The 18,918-nt window shown below is 34.8% G+C and overlaps 1 protein-coding gene across 1 annotated transcript in view; it reads right to left on the bottom strand.

Moving 5' to 3' along the window:
- LOC133327056 (uncharacterized) overlaps positions 1–18,918 on the bottom strand; it is a 50,485-nt gene that overhangs the window by 943 nt on the left and 30,624 nt on the right. Inside the window, exons 2-5 of the mRNA XM_061535635.1 lie at positions 14,938–15,059; positions 14,576–14,850; positions 14,233–14,468; positions 415–1,251 (exon numbers count right to left, since the gene is read on the bottom strand). Coding sequence (XP_061391619.1) covers positions 479–1,251; positions 14,233–14,468; positions 14,576–14,850; positions 14,938–15,059 — 1,406 coding nt within the window. The 3' untranslated portion in view covers positions 415–478. The remainder of the gene's footprint in view (positions 1–414; positions 1,252–14,232; positions 14,469–14,575; positions 14,851–14,937; positions 15,060–18,918) is intronic.

The raw sequence follows: 18,918 nt of genomic DNA, 5'->3' as shown, positions 1-18,918 counted from the left end.
CCTATTCAGTGTGGCTATAATAGCGATTAAAAAATCGCCAATTTGAAATTACTAAAATAATAGTCTCCGAATTGAAAAATAATACAAACCATTTGAATTTAGAGGAGAAACGCAATTCAAAGAAAAACATTTAAAATGAGAGCGATTCATCAGGGATATATGAAATTGGGTAGTGCTGTTATCTTACCGATTAAAAATCGCCAACTTGCCTTTAGTACTCAAACTAATTAGTTAAGTACTAAAGGAAAGTGTGGCTATTTTAGCGATAAAAAAACGCAAACTAAAGAAACAAATTAAAATGTGAGCGATTTTTCAGGGCTATATGAAAATGTACAGTGTGGCTATTTTAGCGCTTTAAAAAACAACAATTTGTGAACTAAAAACGCATTTTATTTTTTTTTGTTCTTAACTCACCCGTTACCAAAGTCTCTTCGGTGGGATTTCGTTGATATAAATTCTGTTTCTTTTCATATGGCTGTCAGGGTGGCATATAATAACTGGTCGCATCATCATTCGTTGTATCCATATTCGATGATTTCTTAAATTCCACCACAAATTTTATACGATTCACGATCTCTTCGTGTATGACATTGAAACACATGGCTGTCAGGGCCATGCCGGACATAATATAGATCGAACAAAACCATATTGTTGTATTCGAATCACGACGAAATCCCGGCATCATATCACCAAAACCAATTGTCGATAGGCTCATAAAACAAAAATAAATACCATCCAGCAGAGGCCAATCCTCAAGGCGATATAGCACCACAGCTCCGAACAAAATATAAATTATCATCATACAAAAACAAAGCAGAATGGGGGCCAATATGGCTAGACCATGCATACTGCCACGCGATTCACTGGCACTCAACGAATCCAAATCGGGCATTTGTATACTACTCTGTCCGAGCGATTGTTTTTCGGGTGTCTGAAAAGTATCCGGCATCGAACCAGATCGTACGTAATAGGGTTCTTGTAGAGCCTGTTGTTGTTTGCGTAATTCTTCCTGTTGACGTTTACGTTTCATACGACGTTCCTTTTCGGCCATACGCTTTTCATCGTAACAGCAGTAACCACAGTTCGAACAGAGGCAACAGCATAGCGCTTTGGAGAATACTTCGCGAGCGACTTTTGCCAATATACCACCGGTGCTGGAGAGATATACCAGGGTGAGAGGGATGCCGAAAAATGCATATGCCAAGGTGACGAGGCGGCCCAAGGTTGTGCGTGGTGCTATGTTGCCATAACCTACAATAAAGGGAAAGAGAAAATTGATAAATGAAATTTTGTCGCTATTTTTTTAAATGATGTGCTTTTTTCTTTATGTAAAAATCTTGATAACCGTATATCGCCAAAAATTTTTTTCAAAAATACCGTTGGGCGCCATTTTTCAAAAAATGAGGGTTTTTTTCCTTAGGAAAACAAATCTTGATAACCTTGGATCCCTTTTTTACAGAAAATTCGTAAGACTGTTGGGCGCCATTTTTTAAAAAGACCATTGAGCACCATATTTCCAAAATGGAGGTTCTATTTTTCTTTAGGAAAAAAATCTTGATAAGCTTGTATCCCTTTTTTACTGAAAATTCGTAAGACAGTTGGGCGCCATTTTTCCAAAATGGAGGTTATTTTTTCTTTCGGAAAGCAAATCTTGATATACCTTTTTTTAAAGAAAATTCGTAAGTTTGGAGATTCTTTTTTTCTTTAGGGAAAAATCTTTAAAAGCTTGGATCCCTTTTCTACAGAAAATTCGCAAGTCTGTTGGGCGCCATTTTTCGAAAAAGAGTTTTTTAGGGAAAAGGTTTATGAAAAGTTGAATCTCTTTTTGAGACATTTGGATCTCATTTTTCTATAGATAAAAGATCTGCAGAAAATTCGTGTTTGTTGGGTGCCATTTTTTCCAAAGTGACCGTTGGGCGCCATTTTTTCTACTTTTTTCTTTGGGGAAAATATATGAGAACCTTGGATCCCTTTTTACAGAAAATTCGTAAGACTGTTGGGCGCCATTTTTCCAAAGTTAAGTTTTTTTATAGGAGGTGCTTTTTTCTTGAGGGAGAAAAAAATCTTGAAAACCTGGATTCCTTATTTACAGAAAATTCGTGTGTTTGTTGGGCGCCATTTTTTTAAAGGAGATTCTTTTTTCTATAGGAAAACAATAACCTTCATAACCTTGGATCCCTTTTTTAAAGAAAATTCGTAAAACTGTTGGGCGCCATTTTTTTCAACAAGGAGGTTATTTTTTCTTGGAGACCGTGAGACCTTTGGATCCCATTTTTTCTATATGCTAGATTTTTACTCTAGAATTTTTTTGGCAAGAACCTTGGTTCCAATTTTTTCCGTCAGACCCTCGCTCCCTTTTTACAATTCTCAATTTATTTTTTTAGAAAAATTCCTGCAATTTTTCCCTTATTATTGCCTTTTTTTCTCTGCGTACCATGTGACGTATAACTATTGACAGTATGTATATGCCACCCATACCCCACTTAGCTAAAATGTAATTCTATTGTATTGTGCTAGGACAAATCATTCGTTCATCCGCTTCTTCCACTCTCTATTGCCATGAATATCCATAGAAACTTCCCCATCCAATTCTCCGCCACTTCTCCATATGCGGTGGGAGAATAGGCGTTACGTTTCCATTTCATTTCGAAATGACATTCAATGCGAATAAATTCCGATGAGGCATATCATCATCAATACGCTTATTGCCACGCTTTAGAGTTCTATTGTTTTTTGTGTGTGCTGGCACTTATTTGCGAGTACGGTCCTTTGTTCAGAGTTTTATTGGGGTATTAGCGATTCTGTCACAGTCTCCCCAGGCAGGCAGGCTGGCTGGCAGACAGCATCACTTTGAGCTTTGGCATGATTTCGATTCGAGTACATTTGTGTCAATTTTATGTTAATAATATAAATAAAATTGACACAAATTTCGATAGAGGAAGACAGGATAGGATAGGCAAAACGGGAAAGAAGGCGTTGACTTTCTTTGCGAATATTTTTTTTCATTTATTTTTTATAGAAATAAAGAAGCAAAACTTTGAATGAGATCAAGGTTGCTGCTCCCATCGCTGACTCAGGAAATTGAATGTGAAATGACAGTCTGACAGTAAATAAATAAATTACAATCTAAGCATCATCGTGATGCTAAATTATAGTCAATAGCGAACTTTTATCGACTTCCTTCTCTTGGCCTCCCTCTAATACAAATCATATTTATTTTTTGCCTTTTTTCTTGTATTAATAATGAACTCCAAATTTGTTTGAATATTTTCACTAAAGTGTCAATAATTTCTTAGAGATTGATGGATTTGACAGGCAAAATATTTAATAAATTTAGGGAAAAGTTTCCAGAAAAATTTCATACCCGGAGAAATAACAAAAAAAACTTTCTCGTTTAACAGGAAAGTCAATTATCATCGAAAAATTACTCTGAAAAAGTCTACGAATTTTTTCCTTGGCCCACATCTAAAATTATCCAAGGCAATGTGTAAATTTTTTTCTTAAAAAAGGTCTTAGCAGCTCTGCAGGGATGATTTTCTTCCAAAAATATTTCTCCTGAACTTTTTAATCAACCTCAATCAAGATTTTTCCCTAACAAACTATATTTTCAAAGGTGGCGCATAAGTGTTGACAGCAGTCATACGTCACATGGCACGAATTTCAAAACGAACACTTGTAGGAAGTTTGAAATTAGAATCAGTTGGATTTCTTGATTCAGATCATGTTCAAATAAAATTCTATTGAAATCTAGAATCGTTGCTCTGCAGGAAAATATTCTCCCAGACCTGCAGATCATATTGTTTATAGCAATAAATGAGCCGAATAAAATCTAAAATTCTCCAAGGCGATGTAACAATTTTTTCTTTAAAAAATGTTACAGAAGCTCGGCATCAAATATTTTCTTTAAAAATATTTCTCCAGAACCTCTCCATCAACCTCAATCACAAGCTTCTTCCTTCATAAAAAATGTTTTGAAAGGTGACACATACGCCATTTTTTAGATGTTTTAAATTAAAATCAGCAGAACTTTTAGGCGCAGATCATTTTCAAATAAACCTCTATTCAAATCTACAATCATTGCTCTGCAGGAAAAAAATTCTACTAGACCTGCATATCACGATTTCCATAGCAATAAATGAGCAGAAAAAAATCTAAAATTCTCCAAGGCGATGTAACAAATTTTTTTCTTTAAAAAAGGTCAAAGAATCTCCGCACCAAAGATTTTTCTTCAAAAATATTTCTCCAGAACCTCCCCATCAACCTCAATCACATGCTTCTCCATTCATAAAAAATGTTTTGAAAGGTGACGTATAAGTGTTGACAACAATCATACGCCACATGACACGAATTTCCACACGAACACTTTTTTGATGTTTTAAATTAAAATCAGCTGGACTTTTCGTTTCAGATCATTTTCAAATAAACCTCTATTCAAATCTGCAATCGTTGCACTGCAGGAAAAAAATTCTACCAGATCTGCAGATATTTTCTTTAGCAATAAATGAGCTGACCACAATCTAAATTTCTCTAAGGCAACGTAACCATTTTTTTTTTCATCAAAAAAGGTCTCAGAAGCTCCGCGCCAAATATTTTCTTCAAAAATATTTCTCCGAAACCTCTCAATCAACCTAAATCAAAAACTTTTTTCCTAACAAACCATTTTCTCAAAGGTGACGTATAAGTGTTGTCGGTAGTCATACGCCACATGGCATGCGAACACTTTTTAGATGTTTTAAATTAAAATCAGCTGGACTTTTAGTTTCAGATCATGTTCAAATAAACCTCTATTAAAATCTGCAATCGTTGCTCTGCAGGAAAAAAATTCTACCAGACCTGCATATCACGACTTCCATAGCAATAAATGAGCTGATCAAAATCTAAATTACTTCAAAGCAACGTAACAATTTTTTTCTTTAAAAAACCTCAGAAGCTCCGCACCAAATATTTTCTTTAAAAATATTTCTCCAGAACATCCCCATCAACCTAAATCACAAGCTTTTTCCCTAACAAACTATTTTTTAAAGGTGACGTATAAGTGCTGTCAATAGTCATACGCCACATGGCACGAATTTCCACACGAACACTTTTTAGATGGTTTAAATTAAAATCAGCTGGACTTTTCGTTTCAGATCGTGTTCAAATAAACCTCTATTCAAATCTGCAATCGTTGCTTTGCAGGAATAAATATTCTACCAGACCTGCATATCACGACTTCTATAGCAATAAATGAGCTGATCAAAATCTAAATTACTTCAAAGCAACGTAACATTTTTTTCTTCAAAAAGTACTCAGAAGCTCCGCACCAAATATTCTCATTAAAAATATTTGTTCAGAACCTTCCCTAAACCTAAACAACAAGCTTTTCCCTAAAAAACTATTTTTTAAAGATGACGTATAAGTGCTGTCAATAGTCATACGCCACATGGCACGAATTTCCACACGAACACTTTTAGGTCACGGTCAAATAAAATTCTATTAAAAACTACAAGTGTTGATCAGTCGGAAAAAAATCTTCCAGGCCTGCAGGTCATGTTCTCTATACTAATAAATGAACATCCGAAGCTTTTTACCAATGCTTTACTTAAAAAATGTTTTTAGAATCGCTTCACCAAAGATTTTCTTCTAAAAATGTTGTTCAGAATCTCTAATTTCCTTTCAAATAAATTTTTTGTAGGTAGGCGTATACGTGCTGACAGTAGTCATACGCCACCCGGTACGAATTTCAACATTTAAATGTTGTTTTGAATTAAAATCAGGGCCGAATTTTCAAATTGTTCTGAAAAAAAATTAAATTAGCTAGATTTTTGGGTTCAGGTCACTGTCAAATAAAATTCTTTTAAAACCCACAAGTGTTGCTCAGGGTGTAAAAAAGCTCCCATGCCTGCGATTATGTTCCACATACTAAAATCTAAATATGTCCGAAGCTCTTTACTAAAGATTTAATCTAAAAACGTCTTAGAAGCTCTGCGTCAAAGATTTTCTCCAAAAAACATTTCTCCAGAACCTGTAATTACCTTTCAAACTAATTTTTGTAGGGTGGCGTATACGTGCTGTCAATAGTCATACGCAACAAGGCACCAATTTCAACATGAATACATTTTTAAAGAGTTTTAATTGAAATCAGAGCAACATTTTTAAATTGTTCTACACAAAACCATGATGGACATCGAAGCTACTTTTTTGGCAGTTTTTTTAGGTCCAGGTCAATTTTAAATTAAATTCTCCTGACATCTAAGAATAGTTTCTTTAGTAAGAAAATATTTTTCCACACCTCATACAGATCATCCTCTTTTTTATAGAGAAAATAAATTGAATAAAATTAAAGAAGCTCCGCACCATCGATTTACTACGAGAACCTCTCTCCATAACCTCTAATTCCCTTTACAACAAAATTTTGTAGGGCAACGTATATGCGTTGTCAATAGTCATACGCAACAGGAAACGAATTTTCAACCGAGCAATATTTTCGTATTTAAACAATTTTTTTTAATTTCTTTAACCTTTGCTTTCTTTCTTTAGAAAAAAATCTTCTGCTTCACAGTTCCATTTTTTTTTTTTGTACAGAAAAAATATGGAACCTCAGACTGCGTTTATTCGGGGGGAACCTTCGTCTCAAGATGACGTATACGTGTTGTCAATAGTCATACGCAATATGGATAGAATTTATACAAATGTCGGTTTCATGGAATTTTTTCTATAGAAAAATCTTGATCCGGAGGTTTTCATGAATTTGTTTCTATAGAAAAAACATGACCCAAGGGGTTCCACGAATAAAAAACTCTTTTCGATAGAAAAAAACTTGACCCCAGGGGTTTTAACGAAATTTTCTTTTTAAATAAAATCTTCATGACCTCTCCACTTCATATCTGGCAAAGGAAACGAAATCATTGTCTTATTTCCATTCAAGGTGACGTATACGTGTTGTCAATAGTGACGTATACGTATTGTCAATAGTCATACGCAACATGGCACGAACATGAAATGATTAGATTTCAATATCTAGAAATTGTTTTTTATACCCTCCACCATAGTATGGAGGGTATATTAATTTTGTCATTCCGTTTGTAACTCATCGAAATATTCATTTCCGACCCTATAAAGTATATATATTCTTGATCAGGGTAAAATTCTAAGACGATCTAGCCATGTCCGTCCGTCCGTCCGTCTGTCCGTCCGTCCGTCTGTTGTAATCACGCTATCTTCTGAAGGAATTGAGATAGGATGCTGAAATTTTGCATAGGGTTGTCTTTTGTCTGCAGGCAGGTCAAGTTCGAAGATAGGATATATCGGTCCACGTTTAGACATAGCTCCCATATAACAGTACCCCCCAATTTTCGGTATTTTGAGGTTCTTGGGCGCGTTTTTCAACCGAATACGCTGAAATTTGGTACATTGGGTTCTTATTGGGTACTTAATGTCCCCACAAAAAATTATAAATATAGGTCCACTTTTTCTGGTAGCCCCCATATAACGGTACCTCCTAATTTTCAGTATTTTGGGGGTTTTGATTGTATTTTTCCACCGAATTGGCTATAATTTAGTATTTCGAGTTCTTAATATGTACCAAATCTCTCCACAAAAAATTATAAACATATGTGAATTTTTTCGGATATCCCCCATATAAGGGTACCCCCCAATTTTCGGAATTTTGGGGTTCTTGAGCTCGTTTTTCAACCGAATACGCCGAAATTTGGTACATTGGGTTCCTAATAGGTTCCAAATCTCTCCACCAAAAATTATGAATATTGGTCCATTTTTCCGGATAGCCCCCATATAAGGGTACCCCCAATTTTCGGTATTTGGGGGTTCTTGAGCGCATTTTTCAACCGAATTTGCTGCAATTTGGTAATTTGTAGTCGTATATGGTAACAAATATCTCTACCAAAAATTTTTAATATTCACCCCCTTTTTGGGGTAGTCCCCATATAACCCCCTTTTTTTATATTAAAATAGTTATCTGATTTGTTCCGCGTTTTGAGTTTGGTTCTAAGTCTCTTTTGTAATCATTTCACCTGCGGAGGATAGAGAGATAAACAATTAGAACGTAAGGTTCGATAATTAACTATAGCCGCATTTAGACCTAGCCCCTGATTGGAAGTTCGAGAATTTGAACTAAGCTTGGAAGAAATAATAAGATGGGCAAAGTTTGGATGAAATCTAAATTTTCTGAAACGGATTTGGTCCAAAGAAACATGGGGTCTAGAACCAATATTTCGATGAGACACATTTTCACCGTGTTAAAGTCTATACACCCTCATTAGCCATAAGGCTGAGAGTATAATTATCCTTTAAAATTTTCTAAAATTTTTAATTATGGTTTACATAATCCGTTTTTAGAAATGTCGGTATAGGTCCACTTTTTGGTATGTTCCCTATATTTTCATTTCTAGTACCTGTCAATATATCTATGGTGGAGGGTATCCAAAGTTCGGCCCGGCCGAACTTACCGCTTTTTCACTTGTTTTTCTTTGATTTTGTGTTGAAAATTGAAACCATTGACATAGACATATTTGTGTACTTGAGAAGACTAAATGCCGAAATTCCGCTATATGTCTGTTGCTGAAGATGACGATGATGGTGGTGGAGGTGATGGCATTGACGTTGTTAAGACTGACAATGACAACCGTTGCTGGTATTTACAATTTGAAACAAACAGTTTGGCTGCCTATGACGTTAGTACCATCACTACTCCAAAGAGGAGAATGGTGAGCAGAGGGTTGCCGGAGAGTGGCGAATGATAATGATTAGCATTCAAGTCAATCGAATTGTTGCCACTCAGCTTGGGATTTAAGTGTGCTTGTACTTCTGTTTGTGTGTACTCTATTTGCGTTTTGCGTTCTGTATTTGACTATAAGGAGGAGGAGGGGGGCTGAGAGGCCGGTCGAGGCAAAGCCATATTCCGGGAAGCCATGTAAAGTGGTTTGTTTGCTTAGCAATTGATTTGTCAGTAACACATTTTCAAGAAGCCATTATCCTAGGCTGCAAGATATCATCATCATCATCACATGAAGGGTGGTAGAAATGTTGGTAAACATTTTTTTTGTTCTCTTTCACTCTCTCTTTAAATACGGAAAACAAAACGGAAACAAATAAAACCGCAATGTCAATAGGCAGGAGGAGGAGGAGCAGGACTTTCACAATTCCTTTGATAAATGGAGGATAAAATTTATTTAGAAGCAACATAAAATTTTTTATAAAAGAAATTTTGAAAAAGTTGGCTCTCCATTATTTTCGCAGAATTTTTAGCGAAAAATTGGGATATAAATTTAATAATTATTTAAATTCGTACCATAGTGCGTATGACTGGTGACAACACGTATACGTTATCTTGAGAAATTTGTTGTTTCCAGGAAAAAAGGATCTCTGAGCGCCCGAAGAAGTAAAAGAACAATGTTTCACTATTGCCCGAAGGTAAGTGAGAATTTTATGACATAGAAAAATGATTTTCTTTTAAAAAAAGTGGCCTGAATATTCTGAAAATATTTCTGTGCAGCAAAAAAAAATTTTTAATTGGAAACGATGATCTGAGAATTTTCTAAGCTTCGATATTTAAACATCTAGAAATTGCGACATATTTGCCATGCGTATGAGTAGTGACAACTCGTATACGCCACCTGTGTCTATAGAAACAAATTCGTGAGACCCCCAGGGGTAAAATTGTTTTCTATAGAAAAAAATTCGTGAGACCGCTAGGTCCATTTTTTTCTATAGAAAAAAATTCGTGAGGCCACTTGGGCCATTTTTTTCTATAGAAAAAAATTCGTGAGGCCACTTGGGCCATTTTTTTCTATAGAAAAAAATTCGTGAGGCCACTTGGGCCATTTTTTTCTATAGAAAAAATCGTGAGACCGCTAGGGTCAGTTTTTCCTATAGAAAAAAATTCGTGAGGCCTCTAGGGTCATTTCTTTTCTCTAGAAAAAAATCGTGAGACAGCCACGTCAAGTTTTTTCTATAGAAAACTTGTGCAATCTCCGTTTTGACTTTTGTTAAGTACCGGTAGCGTATACGTATTGCCAATAGTCATACGCCCCATAGCTCGAAGTATTAATATTCAAGTTTTAAAATTTCTCATTTCGAAGGCTTATGTTTTTTATAAAAAAAATACTCGTACGCCTTAGAAAAATCTCAATTGTCAACTTCTCTTTTTTCTCAAGATAATTTTTATTCATTTCAGATTTTATTGTTTGGCAATAAAAAGAACTACATTGCATGACAGAATTTAATGGCCTAGCCTAAGTATTGGATGGGTAGGCTGGCTATCATCGAACTCATCCTCATCATTATAGCTGCTATCATGACTTTATGGTTGTTGCTTATTCTCTCCGTATCGGTCTGTCTGTCTGTCATGGGGCCGGGAATGTTGTGTAAACATGGCAAAGATATGTTGTCAAGTTTTTTTCTCGGCTTCATTTCAAGGCAATTGAAATTGCAGAGGAACTCTGCCTCCCCCTGTCAGGATAATATTGGCATCATTGCCTTAATCGAAAAATGTAAATTTCGGTTGGGTTCCCTTGCCTTGTTTAAATTGCTGATCTTGGCAGAAAAAAATCAAGCACTTCTTTCAGTGATTTTAACAATGCCTCTGAATAACACAACCCTCCACCTCCCCCCCTCACCAATTCTACCACAAACATACAAATAGACTTCCTTAGCACACACACAAAGGATATCTGGAAAAATGTGTTTCCTTTTTTCATATTCTTCTTCTTTATTGAAATCTGAGATTTCTGGGACTGTTTTCTTTTTTTGTGGAACAATAGCTGTTGGAGAACCCTACACCATCTTAAGCCTAGACCATTTGAGAACAATAAATGCATATTGTAAAGGACATATTTGTACGCCAGTATAGAAGCTGCATGGTAGGTAAATGGTGGGACCTAAGCCTATTGTCCCATGGATTTCATTTCATTTCTCTGAAGCTGAAGGGGAAACGGAAGTCGATAGCTATTGATTAGGTGTTTTGTATTTTTTCCCGAATGTGTGTTTTGAAGATATTGACAAATTTTTATTGCTTCAGTGAAAGTGATGGCTACCCACCCCTTCCTCAGCACTCTTAACAAGAACTCTTATTAAAACGTTTCCCATTGTGTATGGTCTCACTATTGTGTAGGAGAGATGTGGGCTAGGATTTCCATTCATGTCCTCAAAATTTGAATGGAATGGAAGTGTGCAAAGGACTTGGCCATGTGATTGCTTTTTTTGGTCGTGGCCAGGGTTTGGGTGGGTGGTTGGCCCAGCTTAGCAACCAAATATTGGAATGTTTCACATCACCGAATTGTTGTTGTTGTTGTTTTCTTTTTATTTTCCCCCATTCAATTTTCTTGATGATTTTTGCCATTATTGACCGTTATTATCATGAAAAGGATTATTTTTTTTTTTGGGCCATTATTGCCCTACTAAATATTGAACTCAATGCAGGATATTCGATTTGTTTTGGGTCTTTAGATATGGGATTTAATTTAATACTTTAGTTATTTCCTAGCCAACCGACCAGGGAGCGTATGATTGTTATTAATAGCCAAGGCAATGGAGCGTATGATTATTAATAATTGGGGAAAAAATAATATTTCATAAAGAAAATAAATTTCAGGGTATTAAATTTTAATGGAGCTACAATAGGTGGGAATTTTTTTAAATTAATTTTTTAGACTTAGCAAGGGCTTGGATGTTTAATAAATTAATTTTTAAGGTAGCCAAAATAAAAACTAGACCCGGTGGGTCTCACGATTTTTTTTTTCTATAGAAAAAACTAGACCCGGAGGGTCTCACGAATTTTTTTCTATAGAAAAAACTAAACCCGATGTGTTTCGTTTTTATGTATAGAAAAAACTTGAACCGGAGGGTCTCACGAATTTTTTTCTATCGAAAAAACTTGACCCGGAGGGTCTCACGAATTTTTTTCTATCGAAAAAACTTGACCCGGAGGGTCTCACGAATTTTTTTCTATCGAAAAAACTTGACTCGGAGGGTCTCACGAATTTTTTTCTATCGAAAAAACTTGACCCGGAGGGTCTCACGAATTTTTTTCTATAGAAAAAATGGGTGGGAGAAATCAGAACTTACTTCCTTCTGATGTACAGAAAAATTACCTGGGGTACCTCAGATTTTTCCAAGTCCCTCAAATTGTTTTTATGTAGATATGAATCCTGAGTTTCTCTACATTTTTTTACTGATGTCCCTGATGTTTTTTTCCTGTCTGCGATTTGTTAGAAAAAATTCTCTTGAAATCGCCATGAACGATTTCTCAGTACTCGGTGGCGTATATCTGCTGTCACTAGTCATACGCCCCAATTTCCTTGAAATAATTGTCTATTTTCATTCATATTTAATTTCGATAGAAGAAAGGAGGTCCTGGGTTGATGTAGATTTTTTTCTATTGGAAAAATGTGGCTTGAGGTCTCTCTAAATACTTTTATGACATAAAATGAATGCTGAGTTCCCTTACAAATTATTTTCTAATAGAAAAGGTAAAGGGACCTTTGTTCCCTGAATTTTTCCCAGTCTGTGTACTGTTTTCCCTTAGAAAAAATGGGCCCTGAAGTCGAATAATTACGTTTTCTGTTCAAAATCTCCATGAAATGATTCTCAGTATTCGGTGGCGTATAACTGCTGTAATCAGTCATACGCCCCTATGTTCACGAAATAATTTTTTTATTGAAAAAATCAGAGTTGTGGCCATTAAATATTGTTTCCTCAAAAGGATGGAGATCCTGAGGTGTTGCAGATTTTTTCTATTGGAAAAATCTGGCTCGAGATCCCTCAAAATATTTTTATGAATCCTATGTTTCCTATCAATTTTTAAATAAAAAAGAAAATGGTTCCTGAGTTCCCGGAAATTTTTACTGTCTTCAAATTGTTTCCTTTGGAAAAAATGGGTATTGAGATCGGTTCTGAGGTCTCTGAATTTGTTTTCCTTTGATTGAATTATTTTCTGAGGTCACAGAGATTATTTTTCTATAGAAAATCGCCATGAAACAAATCTCTGTGTACGGTGGCGTATAACTGCTGTCGTTAGTCATACGCTCCAATGCCCTCGAAATAATTTTCTATTGACAAATGAGAGTTGTGGTTATTCAAAATGTTTTTTCTTTAGAAGAAAGTAGGTCCTGAGGCACCTCAAAATTTTTTCTATTAAAAACAAATGAGTCCAGAAGTTCGTCAAATTGTTTTTGGGAAAAAATTAATCCTGGGATTCCTTACAAATATTTTGTCTATTAAAAAAGGGAATGGGTTGTGAGGTCTCCGATTTTTTTCCTTTGGTTGAATTGTTTTCAGAGTTCACTGAGATTATTTTTCTATAGAAAATTGTCATAAAACAATTATCGGTATGCGGTGGCGTATAACTGCTGTCATTAGTCATACGCCCCTATGTCCACGAAATATTTTTTCTATTAAAAACATGAGAGCTGTTGTCATTCAAAATGTTTTTTCTTTTGAATAAAGGAGGTCCTGAGGTACCTCAATTTTTTTTTTAATTAAAATAAATGAGTCCAGAAGATGGTCCTAATTGGTTTTGTGAGAAAAATGAATCCTAGGATGCCTTACAAATATTTTGTCTAATAAAAAAGGGAATGGGTTGTGAGGTCTGCGATTTTTTTTCCTTTGGTTGAATTGTTTTCAGAGTTCACTGAGATTATTTTTCTATAGAAAATTGTCATAAAACAATTATCGGTATGCGGTGGCGTATAACTTCTGTCATTAGTCATACGCCCCTATGTCCACGAAATAATTTTTCTATTAAAAACATGAGAGCTGTTGTCATTCAAAATGTTTTTTCTTTTGAATAAAGGAGGTCCTGAGGTACCTCATTTTTTTTTTTAATTAAAATAAATGAGTCCAGAATATGTTCCTAATTGGTTTTGTGAGAAAAATGAATCCTAGGATGCCTTACAAATATTTTTCTAATGAAAAAGGGAATGGGTTCTGAGGTCTGTGAATTTTTTCCTTTGAATGAATTGTTGTCTGAGGTCGAAGAGATTTTTTTTATAGAAAATCGTCATAAAAAATTCTCAGGGTACGGTGGCGTATAACTGCTGTCATTAGTCATACACCCTAATGTCCAAAAATTAAATTTAAGGCTTTGAAATTCAATTTCCTTCTAATACGTAGCTGGAACTCCCTCAGGCTCTATATTATTTCAAGATTTCCTTGTCGAACTTCACTATTAAAACAATTTTCTTTCAAGTTTCAATTTGCTTTTGGGGGGAGAGGGCCTCATCATTCTCAACTTACCAATTGTGGTCAGCACCGTTAACGAATAGAGAAAGGCCTTGGCAAAATTCCATTCATGATGATGATGGTGCAGATGATGCGGTGACAGACCATGCTGATGGAACAGGAGTACAGCCTCGGTGGCCGGTGTTTGGCCATTCGTCGCATCGGTGTCATGCGATAATTGTAACATGGCATCTTCATTCAGTCTCTTAATTAATTGGTCCTGAAATTTAGCAATTTCCAGAGCTGCCAATCTGGAGATAAGCAAGACAAAGGGAAACAGAGAGAGGGAAATGGGGAGAGAGAGTGTGTTATTGAGATTTACAGTTACAATTTTATGACCTGTTTTCTTTTCACTCACTTTGTCCAATTCTCCTTGTACAAAATGTTCAAGGATACGGTTATATCCCAGATATTTTCTATGGTCCTTTGGCGTACATCATAAGTGTCCGGCGATAAGGCGTACTGAGGTGTGAAGTCGTCACCGTAACTGAAATCATTGTTATTCAATGAGATGACACCCTCCATCATTTGGGAAGGTGATGATGACGACGAGGAGGAAGATGAGCTGCCGCCACCATACGAAGTACCGGCTGCTGCACTCATTGTACCATTGTCCACATGTTGTTGCTGCTGCTGTTGAGTGTGATATAAATTGTTGTTGTTGCTGCTATCCATTGTTGGTCCATTGCTGCCACCGGCCGCCACACCACCATTCCCCACCGGCACTTGTTGGCTATGTGATTGTTTGTGTGGCCCAATATTCCTTTTGGTCGAGGCCAGGGTCCTTTGTTGCTGCAGCAGAGTGGCATCTTCACTTTCAATTGTTAAAAATATAAAAGAACCTGCAAGCGAGATGATAGAACATGATGTCAGTATTAAAGTATATATAACAAAAAATATGATGACATTAACGATGATGATGACAATGATGCTGAGGATTTGTCCACCACCCTTCCACGAATCCTCATGATTTTCCTCAGGCAAGGTATCCTACAGGACATATGATTGATATTAATGATATCAATTTGGTAAAAAATAAAAAGAGCTCAAAAGTTGTCAGTATTCATAATAAATGAGGAAAAAATTATACAAAGAAATGCATCCTTCAAAGGATGTGTCCTGAAGAATATGAATAAAAAATGAAATGGGATTCCTTTATGGAGATAAATTGATTTAATTTTAATAATCAGGTGGTTTGAAGTCATAAAAGATACTACGAGGACATCGGGACGTATAAGTGATGACAGCCGTCATACGCCCCGGAAGTAAAAAAATAAATAAATAATAAAATAATATTTTATCTGAAGAAAACAGAAAAAATTGTAGTCCTTCATTTTGCTCTTTCGGGGTCCTAGATTTTCTATAGCCAATTTTTTTAAGGGCCATAGATTTCCTAAAAAAAAAACAATTTGTGGTCCATCAAAAGGCCATAGATATTCTATAGCAAAAAATATGACTCCTTGTAGAGCTAACAAATTTTTCTAGACAAATTTGGAACCTTTTGAAAATGTTCAGGGCCTTCAGAGGTCCATAGACTTAACTTAGAATCTTCTGTATCCCATTCAAAAGCCATACATAATTGTCTTTTAAATAAAAATAGCTCATTTCCCTGTTAAATAGGCATTTTTGAGTAAATAAAGCGGTGGCGTATAAGTGTTGACGTAAATCATACGCACCCTTTTCTATAACAAAGTGTGTGGCTCTTTTGAGGGCTATAGATTTCCTATAACATTTTTAAAAGACCCTTTTTAGGGCCCTTTATTTTTAAAAGGCAATTCGTTGCCCATCAAAAGGCCATAGATTTTCCATAGAAGAAATATGACTCCTTTTAGAACTACACAATTTTTATAGACAAATTTGGGACACTGAAAAAATCTTCAGGGCCCTCAGAGGTCCATAGTCTTACATAATTTTGTTTTACATAATAAATAACTTATTTCCTTTTAAATAAACATTTTTGAGTAAATAGAGCGGTGGCGTATAAGTGTTGACAGAAATCATACGCACCCTTGTGGTTCTAGCTCTTCTACACTGAGAGAAAAAGAAATTGTGGCGTATGATTAACATTTTGCCATTATCACGTATACGCCATAATATGCAATACAAGAAATTATGTATGGAAATAAGTTATTTTCAATTCAGGCCATTTTCGAATACAAAACTTCTCTCTAGAGAAAAGGTGTTTAAGGAAGAAATAATCTACATCAAATTCCGCACTAAGTCATCGAACAAAAGAAGTCTGTAACTATAATATTTCTTTACGAAATATTACTTCAACTTATGATTATATGAAAAAGATTTAGTTTTAAAGGTTATGTTCAAGTTAGGGTCGTAACAACCACAATACTTCCATTTAGGGGGGTGATGTCAATGGAAAAAATATTCTCCAGAAAATTCCATAATAGTTCGCGGCACAAAGGTAGTCTGTATATCTAGTATAAATGATAGTAAAATCAATAGAAATGTGTTCATAAAAATGTCACCCTTATGTGGAACCAATTATATAGTTTTTGCAATAATGTGGGCATTTATACCTTAATTTGTAACATTAGGGTCTTGATGTTAATTAAGAAAATATTCTACACAAAAGTCTACTATAAGTCACCAAAGACCCGAAATCGTTAGCTATAATATATATCCACGAAGTATGCGCTTCAATTTTGTGTATTTTTAATTTTTATCTTAATTTAAAATTTTTTAAGGTTATGTTCAGTATTGGCAAAATTCTCCCACAAGACGTGATATTACGTGAGAGATGTTAATGAGAAAAATATTCTGCATCAAATTTCACTATAGGTCACCGAACAAGTGGAGGTTGTATATGTTATATTTATCATATAAAAATCGATAATAATATGGTAACAATAAAATATTTATTTCGAAAGCCAAAATCCAGATTTCTTTCCATAAAAGAGCTATTTGACTGTTAAAAAATAATTTTACAGCTTCGATGTCAATGAAAAAAATATTCTCCATAGAATTTCACTATAGGTCTCCTACAAACTCTAATCGGTAACTATAATATATATCACGTAAAAATCAATGTCGAATGGGTTATGTACGTTTTCTGTGATAAACTCGCAATTTGTGGAATTTTATCAAAAAAAAAAAAAAAAAAAAAAAATCTCAAGACCCTTAGGATGTTACTATGGTTTTTCAAGAAAACCATAATCATGGGACCCTCTTAACCCTAGTTTCTGTGGAAATTTGTTTCTTTGGAAAGAAATTGGCCCTAATATAAGCCAAATGTGTGTGAACATCGGGGCGCATGATTGCTGTCGTTACTTATACGCAATATTCATACTTATTTCAGTAAAAGAGCTATTTGCCTAACAAAATATAATTTTACAGCTTTGATGTCAATGGAAAAAATATTCTACGGATAATTTTACTATGGGTTTCCAAAGTAAAGAAATATATAGCTATAATGTATATCGGGATATTATTTATTTTAAATTTATTTATTTTTCATATTTATATTTTTTTCATTTTTCATATTGAGGTTATATCTATTTTAAGCAATTTGCCGCTAAAACCTTCATTTTACGGGGTAGTTATGAATAGAAGAAGTATTCTAGGGAAAATTTCACTATAGGTCCCCAAAGTTATGAAATCTGTAGCTATAACGTATATCAGGAAATTATATTATTTTTTAATTTGGGTATTTTATTTATTTTGTTTATATATAGGTTTTTGAGGTTATATCCAAAATTAACTAATTTTTCTCTAAACCCTTCATTTTAGAGGGTTGTTGTCAATGGATAAAATATTCTTCATCGAATTTCACTATGGGTTTTCGAAGTAAAGAAATCTGCAGCTGTATAATTTATGCTGTAACGTATATCAGGAAATTATTTATTTTAAATATACCTTTTTTGTATTGAGTTTTTTTTGAGGTTAGGTTCAACTTTAACTCATTTCTCCCAAAACCCTTCATTTTAGACGGTTGATGTCAATCGAAAAAATATTCTCCGTCGAATTTCACTATAGGTCACCTACTAATTGAAATCGGTATCTATAACACATATCACGAAAAAATCGATGTCATGTAGGATATTTTTATTTTATGTGGTAATTTCATGATTTTTTGAATTTTATCCCTAAAAGGACTCAAGACCTTTGGGTGTTAGTTTTTTTCCGAGAAAATAAAAATTATGGCACCCTCTGGACTTTAGTTTCTGTAGAAAAAAATTTCTTTGGACCTCTCGACCTTAATTTCTGTACAAAAAATTTTCGTTGGAAAGAAATTTGACCTCTTCAAAGCAAAATAGTCTTATCTGACCCTTGGGGCGTATGATTGCTGTCATTACGTATACGCAATATTTTATTGAGGGGCAAAAAATGTTTCAAATTAAATATATGGCTTGTCGAGACTCTAATATATTTTCTATAAAGACCCCAGGTCTTTCCAGGGGCTACAAAATGTTTTCCGGAACAGCTATGGTCCTGTGAGGGATTAAATATTGTAGAAAATCCGTGGTCTAGATATGGTCCAAATATTTTCTATAGAAAATCGGGGACTTGGAAAAAATCCAAAAAATCCTTCAGTCCTCAGATGACCCACAAATTATCCCATGTCCTCTATAAAAGCCAAACAATTGCTTCTACACCCTCTGGGCGTATAAGTGCTGTCATTACTAATACGCAATATTTTATTTCCGGTTTTAAAGGCTTTTTTTCTATTGAAATGAATTCCTTTTT

The sequence above is a fragment of the Musca vetustissima genome, unplaced genomic scaffold (genome assembly GCF_032173495.1).
Source record: "Musca vetustissima isolate MV318-11 ecotype Yass unplaced genomic scaffold, APGP_CSIRO_Mvet_v1 utg4996, whole genome shotgun sequence".
NCBI lineage: Eukaryota > Metazoa > Arthropoda > Insecta > Diptera > Muscidae > Musca > Musca vetustissima.
The sequence above is the reverse complement of the archived record's forward strand: the minus strand, read 5'-3'. Positions and strand labels throughout refer to the sequence as shown.